This window comes from Asterias rubens, chromosome 1 (assembly GCF_902459465.1).
Source record: "Asterias rubens chromosome 1, eAstRub1.3, whole genome shotgun sequence".
NCBI classification, from domain to species: domain Eukaryota; kingdom Metazoa; phylum Echinodermata; class Asteroidea; order Forcipulatida; family Asteriidae; genus Asterias; species Asterias rubens.
In genome coordinates, this window is record NC_047062.1 from 27446660 (window position 1) to 27466236 (window position 19577).

The window sequence follows — 19577 nt, forward strand, 5'->3', positions numbered from 1 at the left end:
GTTGTTATTGGCAGAGTCTAGCCTAGTTTAGAAGATTAGTAGTCCTGTTTGTCTCCATTGAATTGATCTGTTGCTATTGTGTATAATACTGTACATTCTGAAATTTCACAGCTGTGCATGCAAGCAACACTTTTTTCTTTAAATTGTCATCCTGATTAGTAGGATTTGAAACTTTAAATGGTGGAAATACATTATGGAAAGGTTTGCGGTAACACCATGTAATAACTTTCTCTAATGAGTTCGGGTGGTTCTGAAAAGAACCGTTGGTTTAACTCGATGTTTCGCTCAGTATGCTCTGATCGTCTTCTGGATAAAGCTGGACTTTGATGCTGCATGCTGCTTAAGTACCGTGGAGGCGGATTAGCTTGGAGATGCACGAAGGCGGGAAATGGAGGCGGGAAGTTAAGCTCGATGATGCTTGGTGAAACCTGCTGGGGTAGTGTGGGGGGGGGGGGGGGGGGGGTGCTCTCACTAAACTGTGTCAGTAGGATCAAGCACAGGGGATAGGGAGGGTGTAGGGCCTAGGGGACTGAGGGTATAGATGACACAAAGGAGTCTTATGGTTGAGGGGTTGGGGGCCTAGGGGGTGACCGTGGATATCGAAGATCCTTTGGTCGGGAGGAGGGGGAGCCAGATGTCGCTGATGTGGACGCCGATGTCTTGGGGTACGGTGTCATGCTTGTGGATCTCGATGGCCTCTCTGATGCGCCTTGGTTGCCACGCCTGGATTGGAGCGATGATTTCTGCTGCTTCCCAGTCAACCTGGTTGTCAGTGATGTGGGAATGCTTGACGATGGCGGATTTATCAAAGTCTCCCCTCCTTCTGTGTGCTCGGTGTTCCTTTAGTCTAGTTGGAAGGTTACGTCCGGTTTCCACGACGTAAACCTTACCACATTCGCATGGAATGCGGTAGACTCTGGCACGAGTGGAGGGGTCCTTCTTGTCCTTGTGTGATTGGAGAGAGCGATGGAGTTTCTTAGGAGCGAAGTGATACACCTTGATTCCTGCTTGCTTGAAGATAGTCGACATCTTTCATGTCACCAATGTATCCAGCCCTGATGCTATTTTGGTTTAGCTTCTTCACCTGGTCTCCCATTAGTGCGACAAGTGGAGAATAACAACTGCAATTGCTTTTCCTTCAACATTGGCATCCTGTGAAAAAAAAAGAGTACATATTTACATGGCATGTAGCTACATGTAGTAGTAGTAGTACTCCTACATTGTAGATCTGCTTATTTTTGAGACAAAGGTGGAACAAACCTCATATAGTTCTAAGAGTAGTAGTAATTGTACATGAACATGTACATCCCCAAAGAAACAAAATGGTTTACTATCATAGCAAGAATTGGCCCTGGTAGAGCGTCAATCAGCGCCACTGGGCCCAATTTCATAAACAAACTTATGTGCTTCCTGTAGCAGAAAAATGTGCATTGTTACGTCACTATTGTGCGTACCATGCGATAGCTAGAATTTACCCTTTTCGGTTAACAATTAAATTCTGCTAAGGGAGGCTCTGTAAGCGAAAAACAGCTGCTTACCGGTACAAGTTTTTTTAAATTGGGCCCAAGACGTGTCTATCATCAGATCGGAGACGTCAATTTATATTTCATTTTCACAAAATAATGTCATCAAAGGATAAAAATTAACAATTTTCAAACTCCCCTTTCGATGGTTCCGGCTACAAAGGAATAATGTGAGTAGAAATTCAGTTTTCTCAATCAAGAAGGTGACAATTTGAAAAAACTAGGCTGTACACTTTTCCGCATTGGTACGGGACCTTCAACCCCAGTTCATACTTGCTGGGAATGGGATACGAACCTGACGTCACAAATTTGCAACAAATAATTCGCAGGGGTTGAGTTGTGCTCAACTCTCTTGTAAATTCGTAGCAAAAATGAAGTTGTGACGTCAAATTCACGTCAAATTCCCTTCGCCTTCGCATTCGCAGGAAGTATGGCCCAGGCTTTACACTCCTCGAGTCAACCAACCTTATAAATTAGCAAGAATAAGATTTAGATTGAGTGCTGACAAAACTGAGTAGTCCTGATCTGGCCCTCCCGTGGCCTCATTATCATCACAATCAGATATATACTTTTGCCGAATCCAAATAAATAAGTAAACATAATATTAACAAAAACTACACATTTGTATATATAAGTGCTTAGTGGAAAGCCATCTTAATAAAAATTACCTTATTTGATCATGATCTAGTCTTTGATAAGTCAGCACAGTACATCATGAGTACATTTGAGCTGAAGTATGGAGCCAGTTGATACACTACGTGTAGCTAGCCTACACGATGAGGGAGAGGTTGTCGGGTTGTTGTTGACAAACATGACAAATGTTTCACTCAGCAGTGCGTTGCAAAAATCTTTCAATGACTTCAGTCACTATTGATGGTAAATTTGCCCGGTACACCTAATGAGACTTTCAATGTTGAGCGGCTCAACATAGATCTCAGTATCCATCTTGTTCATGTTTTATTGTTAAACACCTGTGCTAGCTGCATTAATCTTTGTCATATTTACCAAAGATCGTCCACATCACAACAACGTTTGACGATGTATTTTCTTCACAACCGGATAAAACTCACAACCTATCCCGCAGGAGTTTTTTGTTTGAATATTCATCTTGTCGCAAGGTTTTTGCGATTCCGACCAATCAGATTGTTCCGTCCACTTCTGGACTAATTCGCCATAAGGGCAATTCCACGTCATGGACATAACGTTTGGAGACATTTTTAGAACTTTGTTGGTCAGTTAAACACACCAAGTGGCTTTGATTTATAGTTTTGTGTTTGATACTAGTATCTTGTGTCCTAGTAAGTCAAATGATACTATTTATTTGGAAAAGTTCAAATTAATTAAGGAGTCAGAGCATTGCTAACGAGCGTCATGGACATTACGAAAAACTGAAGTAAGTTTTGGGTACAACACACTCAATTCCAAAACTCTGTGAAGTTAAAGTTCAAAATTTGTAGAATACCTTTTATTTTCTAAACAGGGAAGTAGTTAACATGAACAGTGATAATATTTTTATGAAAACCTGTCAACTTTCTTGTTACACGTCTTTTAATGGAGCGTCATGGACATTACATTTTGGGTTATTTTTAGCGTCATGGACATTACGTCAAACTTGTAAAATGATGCATCATGCTTTTACCCTGAATTTGTAAACCCGTGTGCTGCCTTGCTGTTAATATGTGTTTTAAACTATAATGAATGTCCCTATCTTAATGTTGAACCTCTTCCAAACATTTTTAAGAACCAAAACTCCCCCAGAATCTCACTTAAACCCCGCCCCTTGGTAAGTCCCCTTTTTGCACTTTCTGCCACATCTAACCAGGGTGGCTTTTGCCTTGGAGTAGTTATGATAGACCAGAGATGTACAGTAGGTATACATAAAGTAACCTTTCTTTTCTAATTATCTTTCACATAATTCTCTTTTATGTGTTTCTCACAAGGTGATTGTTGATCTTGAGTAATATACTGAACATCTTCCGTCAACATTTTGTGACGACAGTAAATGGAAATTAAACATTAAAGGTTTCTGTAGTTTTCAAAGTTGATCTGGATACTGCTATGTTCAAGACTGGGTGAACAATTCCCAGAAGATCAGTTAAAATGAGTTGGGATGACTTCTTGGGAGGAACAGGCCAAACGTAGCTGCTTCCTTAGTTTTCCAAATACGAGACAGTCATTAAGGTCATCCTCTACACGTTTCACCTAGATTGACATGCAAAACAAGAACGGAGAACAACAAATGAGGGAAAGATTGGCTGCATGGGGCTTTGTTTATCACAATCATGTTTCCAGATTTTGTCTTGTTTTCTCTCTATACTTTTTCTGACTCTCTACTCAAGTCTTAGCCATTCTGAAATTATGTAACAATAAAAAATTACTTTATGTATGACGTCTTTGTATCCAAGCTATCCGTAGATGTGTACAAATCTGCATTACGCCTAGGCCTTGAGAAGTCTTCTTTGATGATAAAGTGTGTTTATAATGTCCTACATTCATTTAAACCTGTCTCACCAACAGTTCACATACATTTCAGTATGTAAAATGTCACTTGAATGTTTTTAGGAAAGAACAGTTCCATGAGAAAACTCACCTGAAAAGCTAGGATTTGGGCTGTCAGTTTGTAGAATCTGTGCACGATGTTGCCACTAAACGTGCTGCTAAACATGAGCTTGAAGCAAATTTCTGATGAGGTCTATGACAAATGTTCTCTTTGACTAGTCTAGTTTACCTACAATTGGTCCAATTGATAAATTGTAGCATTTACATACATGTACCTTCCAAAAGGTAAGTGTCATGTGACATGTGATGTCCATGACGTAATGTCCATGACGCTAAATGTAATGTCCATGACGCTCGTTAGCACAATTGTAATTAAGTTTTTATTAATTTTCTTGCATTATAGGATTAGCCCCTAAAAACTAGCTTTGCGTATGAAGTCTCATGAAAATATCTGTTACTGGCTTTAGAATATAAAACTAAACACCATGCAATGTCATGGATATTACATTTCATAATTGGTAATTAAGGGCTAATTAAAACGAGTGGCAGCACCCTGTGAATAAATTTACAATGAAGTTTCTTTAAAATTGTGAATACTTACCACCAGGAATATGTTTTAAGCCAAGAATAATTAAAATATTATCTCAAATGTAACCAGGAAGGCATAGTAGACAATTGTGCCAAACATTTCCCAAAAATCATGAATTTGGCAAAAAAAAAGTTTTTTTAGTAAACGATGAAAAACATGGAAAACCAAGAATTTTTTTTTAAACAAACATAGATTTGAAATCACTAGGTATCACTCTTTCTTGCTACTTTAAATTTAATTCCACAAATTTGACTTCAATTTTTTGGGCCGAGGACACTTTTTGGTGGAATTGCCCATAGGGTGTGTACCATCCTCGTTCCCAGGGATGATCGATCTCGCCGCGCCATTTTTTCCCAGCATGCCTTGCTTGATCATAACCCCTGGAAGTGTAACTTCAATATATCCAAATATATGGGATGTTAGTCCTGTGGTTGATCTGTTCTCTGTTGGGCGTTAGTCGCGCACAGGCTGGATGCGCTGTGTGTAATAAAATTGGATTGGAGAGAGCGATGGAGTTTCTTAGGAGCGAAGTGATACACCTTGATTTCTGCTTGCTTGAAGATAGTCGACATCTTTCATGTCACCAATGTATCCAGCCCTGATGCTATTTTGGTTTAGCTTCTTCACCTGGTCTCCCATTAGTGCGACAAGTGGAGAATAACAACTGCAATTGCTTTTCCTTCAACATTGGCATCCTGTGAAAAAAAAAGAGTACATATTTACATGGCATGTAGCTACATGTAGTAGTAGTAGTACTCCTACATTGTAGATCTGCTTATTTTTGAGACAAAGGTGGAACAAACCTCATATAGTTCTAAGAGTAGTAGTAATTGTACATGAACATGTACATCCCCCAAAGAAACAAAATGGTTTACTATCATAGCAAGAATTGGCCCTGGTAGAGCGTCAATCAGCGCCACTGGGCCCAATTTCATAAACAAACTTATGTGCTTCCTGTAGCAGAAAAATGTGCATTGTTACGTCACTATTGTGCGTACCATGCGATAGCTAGAATTTACCCTTTTCGGTTAACAATTAAATTCTGCTAAGGGAGGCTCTGTAAGCGAAAAACAGCTGCTTACCGGTACAAGTTTTTTTAAATTGGGCCCAAGACGTGTCTATCATCAGATCGGAGACGTCAATTTATATTTCATTTTCACAAAATAATGTCATCAAAGGATAAAAATTAACAATTTTCAAACTCCCCTTTCGATGGTTCCGGCTACAAAGGAATAATGTGAGTAGAAATTCAGTTTTCTCAATCAAGAAGGTGACAATTTGAAAAAAACTAGGCTGTACACTTTTCCGCATTGGTACGGGACCTTCAACCCCAGTTCATACTTGCTGGGAATGGGATACGAACCTGACGTCACAAATTTGCAACAAATAATTCGCAGGGGTTGAGTTGTGCTCAACTCTCTTGTAAATTCGTAGCAAAAATGAAGTTGTGACGTCAAATTCACGTCAAATTCCCTTCGCCTTCGCATTCGCAGGAAGTATGGCCCAGGCTTTACACTCCTCGAGTCAACCAACCTTATAAATTAGCAAGAATAAGATTTAGATTGAGTGCTGACAAAACTGAGTAGTCCTGATCTGGCCCTCCCGTGGCCTCATTATCATCACAATCAGATATATACTTTTGCCGAATCCAAATAAATAAGTAAACATAATATTAACAAAAACTACACATTTGTATATATAAGTGCTTAGTGGAAAGCCATCTTAATAAAAATTACCTTATTTGATCATGATCTAGTCTTTGATAAGTCAGCACAGTACATCATGAGTACATTTGAGCTGAAGTATGGAGCCAGTTGATACACTACGTGTAGCTAGCCTACACGATGAGGGAGAGGTTGTCGGGTTGTTGTTGACAAACATGACAAATGTTTCACTCAGCAGTGCGTTGCAAAAATCTTTCAATGACTTCAGTCACTATTGATGGTAAATTTGCCCGGTACACCTAATGAGACTTTCAATGTTGAGCGGCTCAACATAGATCTCAGTATCCATCTTGTTCATGTTTTATTGTTAAACACCTGTGCTAGCTGCATTAATCTTTGTCATATTTACCAAAGATCGTCCACATCACAACAACGTTTGACGATGTATTTTCTTCACAACCGGATAAAACTCACAACCTATCCCGCAGGAGTTTTTTGTTTGAATATTCATCTTGTCGCAAGGTTTTTGCGATTCCGACCAATCAGATTGTTCCGTCCACTTCTGGACTAATTCGCCATAAGGGCAATTCCACGTCATGGACATAACGTTTGGAGACATTTTTAGAACTTTGTTGGTCAGTTAAACACACCAAGTGGCTTTGATTTATAGTTTTGTGTTTGATACTAGTATCTTGTGTCCTAGTAAGTCAAATGATACTATTTATTTGGAAAAGTTCAAATTAATTAAGGAGTCAGAGCATTGCTAACGAGCGTCATGGACATTACGAAAAACTGAAGTAAGTTTTGGGTACAACACACTCAATTCCAAAACTCTGTGAAGTTAAAGTTCAAAATTTGTAGAATACCTTTTATTTTCTAAACAGGGAAGTAGTTAACATGAACAGTGATAATATTTTTATGAAAACCTGTCAACTTTCTTGTTACACGTCTTTTAATGGAGCGTCATGGACATTACATTTTGGGTTATTTTTAGCGTCATGGACATTACGTCAAACTTGTAAAATGATGCATCATGCTTTTACCCTGAATTTGTAAACCCGTGTGCTGCCTTGCTGTTAATATGTGTTTTAAACTATAATGAATGTCCCTATCTTAATGTTGAACCTCTTCCAAACATTTTTAAGAACCAAAACTCCCCCAGAATCTCACTTAAACCCCGCCCCTTGGTAAGTCCCCTTTTTGCACTTTCTGCCACATCTAACCAGGGTGGCTTTTGCCTTGGAGTAGTTATGATAGACCAGAGATGTACAGTAGGTATACATAAAGTAACCTTTCTTTTCTAATTATCTTTCACATAATTCTCTTTTATGTGTTTCTCACAAGGTGATTGTTGATCTTGAGTAATATACTGAACATCTTCCGTCAACATTTTGTGACGACAGTAAATGGAAATTAAACATTAAAGGTTTCTGTAGTTTTCAAAGTTGATCTGGATACTGCTATGTTCAAGACTGGGTGAACAATTCCCAGAAGATCAGTTAAAATGAGTTGGGATGACTTCTTGGGAGGAACAGGCCAAACGTAGCTGCTTCCTTAGTTTTCCAAATACGAGACAGTCATTAAGGTCATCCTCTACACGTTTCACCTAGATTGACATGCAAAACAAGAACGGAGAACAACAAATGAGGGAAAGATTGGCTGCATGGGGCTTTGTTTATCACAATCATGTTTCCAGATTTTGTCTTGTTTTCTCTCTATACTTTTTCTGACTCTCTACTCAAGTCTTAGCCATTCTGAAATTATGTAACAATAAAAAATTACTTTATGTATGACGTCTTTGTATCCAAGCTATCCGTAGATGTGTACAAATCTGCATTACGCCTAGGCCTTGAGAAGTCTTCTTTGATGATAAAGTGTGTTTATAATGTCCTACATTCATTTAAACCTGTCTCACCAACAGTTCACATACATTTCAGTATGTAAAATGTCACTTGAATGTTTTTAGGAAAGAACAGTTCCATGAGAAAACTCACCTGAAAAGCTAGGATTTGGGCTGTCAGTTTGTAGAATCTGTGCACGATGTTGCCACTAAACGTGCTGCTAAACATGAGCTTGAAGCAAATTTCTGATGAGGTCTATGACAAATGTTCTCTTTGACTAGTCTAGTTTACCTACAATTGGTCCAATTGATAAATTGTAGCATTTACATACATGTACCTTCCAAAAGGTAAGTGTCATGTGACATGTGATGTCCATGACGTAATGTCCATGACGCTAAATGTAATGTCCATGACGCTCGTTAGCACAATTGTAATTAAGTTTTTATTAATTTTCTTGCATTATAGGATTAGCCCCTAAAAACTAGCTTTGCGTATGAAGTCTCATGAAAATATCTGTTACTGGCTTTAGAATATAAAACTAAACACCATGCAATGTCATGGATATTACATTTCATAATTGGTAATTAAGGGCTAATTAAAACGAGTGGCAGCACCCTGTGAATAAATTTACAATGAAGTTTCTTTAAAATTGTGAATACTTACCACCAGGAATATGTTTTAAGCCAAGAATAATTAAAATATTATCTCAAATGTAACCAGGAAGGCATAGTAGACAATTGTGCCAAACATTTCCCAAAAATCATGAATTTGGCAAAAAAAAAGTTTTTTTAGTAAACGATGAAAAACATGGAAAACCAAGAATTTTTTTTTAAACAAACATAGATTTGAAATCACTAGGTATCACTCTTTCTTGCTACTTTAAATTTAATTCCACAAATTTGACTTCAATTTTTTGGGCCGAGGACACTTTTTGGTGGAATTGCCCATAGGGTGTGTACCATCCTCGTTCCCAGGGATGATCGATCTCGCCGCGCCATTTTTTCCCAGCATGCCTTGCTTGATCATAACCCCTGGAAGTGTAACTTCAATATATCCAAATATATGGGATGTTAGTCCTGTGGTTGATCTGTTCTCTGTTGGGCGTTAGTCGCGCACAGGCTGGATGCGCTGTGTGTAATAAAATTGGATTGGAGAGAGCGATGGAGTTTCTTAGGAGCGAAGTGATACACCTTGATTCCTGCTTGCTTGAAGATAGTCGACATCTTTCATGTCACCAATGTATCCAGCCCTGATGCTATTTTGGTTTAGCTTCTTCACCTGGTCTCCCATTAGTGCGACAAGTGGAGAATAACAACTGCAATTGCTTTTCCTTCAACATTGGCATCCTGTGAAAAAAAAAGAGTACATATTTACATGGCATGTAGCTACATGTAGTAGTAGTAGTACTCCTACATTGTAGATCTGCTTATTTTTGAGACAAAGGTGGAACAAACCTCATATAGTTCTAAGAGTAGTAGTAATTGTACATGAACATGTACATCCCCCAAAGAAACAAAATGGTTTACTATCATAGCAAGAATTGGCCCTGGTAGAGCGTCAATCAGCGCCACTGGGCCCAATTTCATAAACAAACTTATGTGCTTCCTGTAGCAGAAAAATGTGCATTGTTACGTCACTATTGTGCGTACCATGCGATAGCTAGAATTTACCCTTTTCGGTTAACAATTAAATTCTGCTAAGGGAGGCTCTGTAAGCGAAAAACAGCTGCTTACCGGTACAAGTTTTTTTAAATTGGGCCCAAGACGTGTCTATCATCAGATCGGAGACGTCAATTTATATTTCATTTTCACAAAATAATGTCATCAAAGGATAAAAATTAACAATTTTCAAACTCCCCTTTCGATGGTTCCGGCTACAAAGGAATAATGTGAGTAGAAATTCAGTTTTCTCAATCAAGAAGGTGACAATTTGAAAAAACTAGGCTGTACACTTTTCCGCATTGGTACGGGACCTTCAACCCCAGTTCATACTTGCTGGGAATGGGATACGAACCTGACGTCACAAATTTGCAACAAATAATTCGCAGGGGTTGAGTTGTGCTCAACTCTCTTGTAAATTCGTAGCAAAAATGAAGTTGTGACGTCAAATTCACGTCAAATTCCCTTCGCCTTCGCATTCGCAGGAAGTATGGCCCAGGCTTTACACTCCTCGAGTCAACCAACCTTATAAATTAGCAAGAATAAGATTTAGATTGAGTGCTGACAAAACTGAGTAGTCCTGATCTGGCCCTCCCGTGGCCTCATTATCATCACAATCAGATATATACTTTTGCCGAATCCAAATAAATAAGTAAACATAATATTAACAAAAACTACACATTTGTATATATAAGTGCTTAGTGGAAAGCCATCTTAATAAAAATTACCTTATTTGATCATGATCTAGTCTTTGATAAGTCAGCACAGTACATCATGAGTACATTTGAGCTGAAGTATGGAGCCAGTTGATACACTACGTGTAGCTAGCCTACACGATGAGGGAGAGGTTGTCGGGTTGTTGTTGACAAACATGACAAATGTTTCACTCAGCAGTGCGTTGCAAAAATCTTTCAATGACTTCAGTCACTATTGATGGTAAATTTGCCCGGTACACCTAATGAGACTTTCAATGTTGAGCGGCTCAACATAGATCTCAGTATCCATCTTGTTCATGTTTTATTGTTAAACACCTGTGCTAGCTGCATTAATCTTTGTCATATTTACCAAAGATCGTCCACATCACAACAACGTTTGACGATGTATTTTCTTCACAACCGGATAAAACTCACAACCTATCCCGCAGGAGTTTTTTGTTTGAATATTCATCTTGTCGCAAGGTTTTTGCGATTCCGACCAATCAGATTGTTCCGTCCACTTCTGGACTAATTCGCCATAAGGGCAATTCCACGTCATGGACATAACGTTTGGAGACATTTTTAGAACTTTGTTGGTCAGTTAAACACACCAAGTGGCTTTGATTTATAGTTTTGTGTTTGATACTAGTATCTTGTGTCCTAGTAAGTCAAATGATACTATTTATTTGGAAAAGTTCAAATTAATTAAGGAGTCAGAGCATTGCTAACGAGCGTCATGGACATTACGAAAAACTGAAGTAAGTTTTGGGTACAACACACTCAATTCCAAAACTCTGTGAAGTTAAAGTTCAAAATTTGTAGAATACCTTTTATTTTCTAAACAGGGAAGTAGTTAACATGAACAGTGATAATATTTTTATGAAAACCTGTCAACTTTCTTGTTACACGTCTTTTAATGGAGCGTCATGGACATTACATTTTGGGTTATTTTTAGCGTCATGGACATTACGTCAAACTTGTAAAATGATGCATCATGCTTTTACCCTGAATTTGTAAACCCGTGTGCTGCCTTGCTGTTAATATGTGTTTTAAACTATAATGAATGTCCCTATCTTAATGTTGAACCTCTTCCAAACATTTTTAAGAACCAAAACTCCCCCAGAATCTCACTTAAACCCCGCCCCTTGGTAAGTCCCCTTTTTGCACTTTCTGCCACATCTAACCAGGGTGGCTTTTGCCTTGGAGTAGTTATGATAGACCAGAGATGTACAGTAGGTATACATAAAGTAACCTTTCTTTTCTAATTATCTTTCACATAATTCTCTTTTATGTGTTTCTCACAAGGTGATTGTTGATCTTGAGTAATATACTGAACATCTTCCGTCAACATTTTGTGACGACAGTAAATGGAAATTAAACATTAAAGGTTTCTGTAGTTTTCAAAGTTGATCTGGATACTGCTATGTTCAAGACTGGGTGAACAATTCCCAGAAGATCAGTTAAAATGAGTTGGGATGACTTCTTGGGAGGAACAGGCCAAACGTAGCTGCTTCCTTAGTTTTCCAAATACGAGACAGTCATTAAGGTCATCCTCTACACGTTTCACCTAGATTGACATGCAAAACAAGAACGGAGAACAACAAATGAGGGAAAGATTGGCTGCATGGGGCTTTGTTTATCACAATCATGTTTCCAGATTTTGTCTTGTTTTCTCTCTATACTTTTTCTGACTCTCTACTCAAGTCTTAGCCATTCTGAAATTATGTAACAATAAAAAATTACTTTATGTATGACGTCTTTGTATCCAAGCTATCCGTAGATGTGTACAAATCTGCATTACGCCTAGGCCTTGAGAAGTCTTCTTTGATGATAAAGTGTGTTTATAATGTCCTACATTCATTTAAACCTGTCTCACCAACAGTTCACATACATTTCAGTATGTAAAATGTCACTTGAATGTTTTTAGGAAAGAACAGTTCCATGAGAAAACTCACCTGAAAAGCTAGGATTTGGGCTGTCAGTTTGTAGAATCTGTGCACGATGTTGCCACTAAACGTGCTGCTAAACATGAGCTTGAAGCAAATTTCTGATGAGGTCTATGACAAATGTTCTCTTTGACTAGTCTAGTTTACCTACAATTGGTCCAATTGATAAATTGTAGCATTTACATACATGTACCTTCCAAAAGGTAAGTGTCATGTGACATGTGATGTCCATGACGTAATGTCCATGACGCTAAATGTAATGTCCATGACGCTCGTTAGCACAATTGTAATTAAGTTTTTATTAATTTTCTTGCATTATAGGATTAGCCCCTAAAAACTAGCTTTGCGTATGAAGTCTCATGAAAATATCTGTTACTGGCTTTAGAATATAAAACTAAACACCATGCAATGTCATGGATATTACATTTCATAATTGGTAATTAAGGGCTAATTAAAACGAGTGGCAGCACCCTGTGAATAAATTTACAATGAAGTTTCTTTAAAATTGTGAATACTTACCACCAGGAATATGTTTTAAGCCAAGAATAATTAAAATATTATCTCAAATGTAACCAGGAAGGCATAGTAGACAATTGTGCCAAACATTTCCCAAAAATCATGAATTTGGCAAAAAAAAAGTTTTTTTAGTAAACGATGAAAAACATGGAAAACCAAGAATTTTTTTTTAAACAAACATAGATTTGAAATCACTAGGTATCACTCTTTCTTGCTACTTTAAATTTAATTCCACAAATTTGACTTCAATTTTTTGGGCCGAGGACACTTTTTGGTGGAATTGCCCATAGGGTGTGTACCATCCTCGTTCCCAGGGATGATCGATCTCGCCGCGCCATTTTTTCCCAGCATGCCTTGCTTGATCATAACCCCTGGAAGTGTAACTTCAATATATCCAAATATATGGGATGTTAGTCCTGTGGTTGATCTGTTCTCTGTTGGGCGTTAGTCGCGCACAGGCTGGATGCGCTGTGTGTAATAAAAGTCATAAACTTGCCTTGCGTTCAGTGTTGCGTGATGAATACGTACATCTTTATACGCACGCGTTTCGGCATATAGAGCTTTTTGAAGACTCGCGGCGTATTTTGTGCGCAGGCCTCAAATTTCCTGGCGGGTGCCCTTCAAACTGGCCGTGCATGGTGCCCCAAGAAAATCGGACGTTTTGCGGCCAAAAAGGCCATGCCCTTTTTCGCCGATGGCCGCCGTGCCCTTTTTGAGATCAAAATTTATGTTTTGATGCCGTCCGTCTGTGTGCACATAAAATCAAACACTTGCATTACATGTACATCACATAATACACGCACACAGAGCGCGGTCGGTGGAATGCTCATCACACGGAATTGAAACGGACGGCAGCAGTGCATGTGTGTGTGCACGATGCAGAACGACAGACGTGCATAGACATTGTGTACTTGAATTTTATCCACGGGCCGGATGTACTTACACGACCATTTGAGAACAATCGCACTGGTACTCATCTTGCAACACGCGTACCCACGCATGGTTGTCCATGATGGGTACAAGCTAATCACAATTTCGGTTCCTTTCGAGCTTGGGCGCCCGCCTATTCCACTGGTACTGTGCTTGGTCACTGGTACTCTTGATACGGCACGCTGCCCATGGTAGCGAGGTTGGGTGTGTACAAACCGTTTACAATTTTCCCAAGTCTTTGATCGTAGGCTAAATGACGAAGGTTGATCGCAAGAGGGCGCTGTTTTAAGATGCTATCAGGATGACTAAAAAGCCACGATCAAAGACTTGGAACCAAGTCTAGCGAACAACTATTGTTATAGTTCTGTATTTTTGGGTTTTTTTTTGGGGGGGGGGGGGGTTCCTCGTCTTTTTTTTCTCCCCGAACCTTCTCCAGCAGTTTTAAACAAAAGTAAAGCTTGTACAAACATAAAACTTACTTTGTACATAAGGCAATAGTGAGTAGATCAAACCGCCACTTTTTGGAATGATGACGTCATGACAAGGTTTTTAATGTTGAAAAATTACCATTTGCTTGTTGCTATATCTCAACGAATATAGAAGCTATGATGTTCATACTTAGGCATCGGATAGACTTGGGCAACATTTAAAAAGTTAACGCCAAAATCGTACAACCTTAATTTCTGGGTCGTTACCCCAGGTCAAGGTTCGCCTTTGTATTTTGTCATCCAAAAACAACTTTTGAGCTTATCTACAGAATAACTCAAGATTAAGATCAATTTGAACGTTGAAACTCAACAGATAGTTGACCCTTAGTATCAAGACACCACAGACCTAAGTACGTCCTAATGATGTCATCGGGTATTAAATTACAATAAAACAAAGTGTAAAATTTGTAAAACTCATATGGCGCAAACGTTTTTGGGGGAATTCCTAACAGCGCTCTCTTTAGTCCAACAAAAGTGGGCGCTGTTGATTATCAAATCTGTGTACAACATCTCATGCAGGGTGAGCAAAATTTTTAAAGGGCTTCCAAAAGGTGCCTGATGCCAATCTTACACAAACATAATGCATTTGTGATGAAACAGGAGTTGTTAAAAAGTGTGATGCAAGTTTAATTATAAAATAACAACACATTGTATAAAAATTAATCTTTATTGTTGAATGCTTTTTCGAACTAAGTCATCACGTACATGTACATGTAATGTTCATTCTTGAATTATGAAAATTCAAAGTTTACTATTTCAGAAAAATCATTAATGATTTACATGATGGATTCTTACAACCGATATGTCATCGGAACTGTCATGACCCCATTTTGACCTTGTCTTCTGGTTCAATTGTAATTTTTGTATATTTTCTTTTTAAAAAATACACTTTTGGTTTTATCTACGGCCATACTAGGTTGATTACATCGGTTCTTGGACGATTACTGAAGATAAGCTGTGCCGCAAAAAAACCTTCTGTTACAATTACAAACAAATCTACAATGCAACAGTGTTGTTTTTCCACACAGGTTAATTGTCCAACATTCCACTTTTCAGAACTGGGTAATGAACTGTAACCTGTTGTGCAGCGAAAAAAAAAGCTCTTAAAAAAGTATACCTACATGTACATGTGTATCCATGCTGCGTACAGTGAACATTTAATCTAATTATTTAATATTTGTACCCATGTTTCTTCTCATACATATTCAGATTTAGATGGAACAGTACAACGCCTGATGAAAAGTTATTCCTAAAAGACAGTGTGCTAAGGCTTTTTCAAAATGTGAGTATGATATTATTTTGCAAAAGTTGAAGTATAACATCATGTGTAAACTATACCTTGTAATTACTGGCCATAAAAACAACTATTGTGATTTTTGGCGAGCTGCAGAGCAGTGCGAGCTCATGTAATACCAATTTATACTTGACACATTACAGACTAAACATAACAAAAGTAGCTTGATTTATGCCACAGCTTAAAAGATGAATTTATTCACACACCAAATTGTGAAATGTTCCCCTAAGTAGATTAGTAGTAGGCAATGAGCCGGATACCAAACACAGGGCATACCGGCTAAACAGACACACATCAACCAATACATTACGACATAAACTTTGAGGACTACCATCGTCCCAAAAACAAATATGGACTACCACGTCCAGCGGACTACCACGTCCAGCCACAACACAAATCTAAGGGCTATCCAAAGGGCACCATATGCCCTTCCAACATTTAAATAACATGGACTCATTTTTCCATACCCACATAAAACACTGTACCACTACAACAAAACATGACACCCCGGGACCAACGAACACACAAGGGCCACACCGGGAAGAGTTACAGATCACTACCGGAGTTCTGCAGTTGAACACACAAACCCACATTGCCTTGTTAGTACAAATAACAAACCGTTGTACATGAACAAACAAAAAGTATCAACTTAAATATGAACCTAACTAAATACTTGTAATTATTCCCCAAAGCGGAAAGTCTGAGGGGACAAAGACTGTAGCCCCAACGAAAACCGAAGGGCACTATAAAAAGTAACTAGAGTACTTATTGTTTTAAATTAGAATTCGTCCCCCTAAGTTGGAACGCACGAAGAGGAGACACATACCCCAATGATACGGAGAGGCACTCATCTAACATTACATAAATTAAATGGTGTCATTTAATATGACATACGGTAATAAACATTTGCATTTTTCCAATTTGGCACGAACAATGGTACAGGTAAAAAAGTAGCACTTGGAATCACCATTGTTCATGAAATTCCCAAACTCATTTAAGATTAATATTACCTGTACGTACTAAAAGTTAAACTGCTGATATAATGAAGCTATAAAACTTGTTGTATTTTACGACATAACCTTAGATCCCCAACTAAACCTGTCATTTTTCGACAAAAAACACAGTACTAGCTACAATGCCACACTATTTGTGAATTACCCCCAAAACAGTGAGAAAAAACACTACAACAAAATGACTCGAATCTTATGGCAACCCTTAAGTACCCTTATCTTCCACACATTTAATTACCGTTCTGCAAAACCGAAAAAAAAAACTATTGTACAGCAAGCCCCATTTGTCAACCAAAACACCTAAACAAACCACAAACAACAAACAAACATTTAGCTGCAAGTGAAGAACCAATCGTGATAGTAGCCGGATACACAAACTCAAAACCCTGTGGGAAAATGAGAAGGTATGTTGTACCGAGCTTGCTATCTCATGCCAACCTAATGATTGGAATCACTACAATAAGCAACCAAAGTACAACCATGGACATCAGACACACAATAATATAATGTAATAATGTTTTTTCCTAATGTACCATTGTGAAAACAAAGAAATTGGCCGAGCACTGAGTGCATTAGGCCTACCAATTTCAAACTTGTTTTGGTGGACTGTAGGGGAAGGTGGTGGGTTGAAAAGTTACTCCAAAATTAAGCTGTGACAAAGTGACAATAATAATGCTCCCGCCAAACTTTCAGCCACTCAATTGCAAGAGTAGACCAATTCTACACTACCATACATAATACCACACATGACAAGCCCTCGTGTTAATGCTAACCGTAGGGAAAAAACCTAGACTGGGAAACAAGTCTCCCCCTAACTAATGCGAGCTAACACCAACAGGGAGCAATGTGCGGAGTATAAACAATTTTATTGCTTACGCGATAAAATTCATTATCACAGGTTTCAGTTGAATGAGCTAAAACAATGAAAACATTAAATGGTCATAACTCCTTATTGCAATGATGTACTGACTTGAAACTTAAATCAAACATTGCTTCTTCTTTATCGCCTTGTACATGTTGTATCTTATTTATATCTTGAAACTATTTGTTGTATGAATGGAAATAAAAGAAACAAACAAACTATTTTAAAAAGACACTGGACACTATTGAAAGTTACTCAAACAGTCCTTCTGATTTTGAAACTGCGGGCACGTGAAAAAACCCACTCCTGGATTTTCCCCAGGGGTGTGATTTTTAAATCACAAAAAAAACATGTTGGTGCAAACAAACCATTAACAAATATTGAGGACAATGTTTAAATTGTAAGCATTCATTTATATAAAACTTCCTTTTGTAGGCATATATAATTCTAGCATTGAGGTTAATGGAATTGTTACAACTTGTAAAATCTATTATCCCACAACTGTAAATGTCTGTTTCAATTAAAGCTTCACTGCCTTCCGCCATTGTACGAAAGTCAAAAGGGAGACAACATTTTTCACTTTTGAAGTAGGCAACTAATATTGTCAAAAGTGATCTCACCGAAAAGTGGTATGATATTAAATCGGAAAGGACGATTATTGGCTGCAACTGTCAATTTGCCTATGGTCCACATTTTTAGTAATCATGATGGTTAAAATAATCGAACCCGATATAGTACATGTATCTCCTCTTTAAGCTCTCTTAGCAGCAGAGGCATTACTGATATCAGCTATCTTCTGAGTCTCCCAGTAAAATACCGCGAAGAGTAAGTGTAGCAACATTTTACTCTAATTCAAGCACAAACTTAATGGCAAAACGTACACCGCTAATAATTAAGCACAAAATGGTGCAATGTATCCTAAGTTTGCGAAGAACTTTTACTTAGCGACCACTAACGAGTCATTGCAAGATTGTCATTGCTAAATTAATCTTTGCGATGAATATACTCAAAGTTTTAGTGAAATCTTTATCCAAAACATCGCTAATTTGCGATGGGTTTGGGGTTTAGCGATCGCTTTCGGCGTTTGCGATGATCAAAACGGTTACTGAAATCGGCCCCTGGTGTTTCTGATCAGCAGAGTGCAGTCCCAGTCAGGACACCTACATGTATGTCTTTAAGCAAGACACTTACATGTAACAATGATGCTTCGTTTCTTGGATGGGACGTTACCTATAGCCGTTGGTTCCATGTGTTGTTTAACCCGTGTTAAAAAATTCCAGTGCACATTTAGGAAATACTGAATGTTGAAGCGCCTTGAGCAACACTGAGTGATAGGGGTATATGAACGCTATATAAAGGGGTTTCCCTTCAATAAGCCGCCGGGCAAGTCAACCAGAATTCTCAATCGCCGGCAGGTTTTTTCACTAGCCCGCATGTATTGATGTGTACACAAAATTTTGAAACGTAAAAAAAACAACAACAAAAAAAAACACGGTAGTGAAGTCCTTAGAATTGTATTTTTGGACGATTTTATCTCTTAATTTATGCCTTAAATTATCCCTTTTCCATCAAAAACCATTTTAATTAATTTGTGGTTTGAGGATCGGTTGTTTTAAACATGTTTTGAACTCCGGCAAAAGTTGTCCATGTTATTAGAATCCCTCCTAGGCTGTGCATTGTGCACAATCTGCAGGCGTAATGCACAACGTGCAGCAATTCTTTACTATGTTCTGAATGTGTACTGCATTGAAGTCTAGTCAAGAAGATTATGAATATGGAATTATCAACAGCCATTAACGGCCAATCACAGCATGCGGAATGTTGGTTAGAATGGACTTTGGTCGATTGACTGTGTGTTTGTGTTGTGTCCCCAGTGCTTTGGGAATGGTGCCAAGTGCTCCAACCACCACGGGGACTACTTTTACCTTTTTTATTATTATTATTATTATTATTATTCTTCTTTGTTGTACACGTTTTTTGTTTATTCCTTAGCTCCTAAACCATAAGGTCAAAAGAGTTAAATCATATATCAAATTGAAGCTTAGAACATAAGCTTTACTCT

At 38.2% G+C, this 19577-nt stretch overlaps 2 protein-coding genes across 2 annotated transcripts in view; one reads left to right on the plus strand and one right to left on the minus strand.

The window, feature by feature from the left end:
• Nucleotides 1-579: 579 nt before the first annotated feature.
• Nucleotides 580-1029, minus strand: LOC117291844. Its single transcript, XM_033773812.1, has one exon. It carries the CDS (start codon nt 1027-1029, stop codon nt 580-582), a length of 450 nt encoding a protein of 149 aa, XP_033629703.1.
• A 14535-nt stretch (nt 1030-15564) lies between these two features.
• Nucleotides 15565-19577, plus strand: part of LOC117291901 (exportin-5-like) — a 123862-nt gene continuing 119849 nt past the window's right edge. Inside the window, exon 1 of the mRNA XM_033773944.1 lies at nt 15565-15631. The gene's annotated coding sequence lies outside the window, so the exon portion shown is untranslated. The remainder of the gene's footprint in view (nt 15632-19577) is intronic.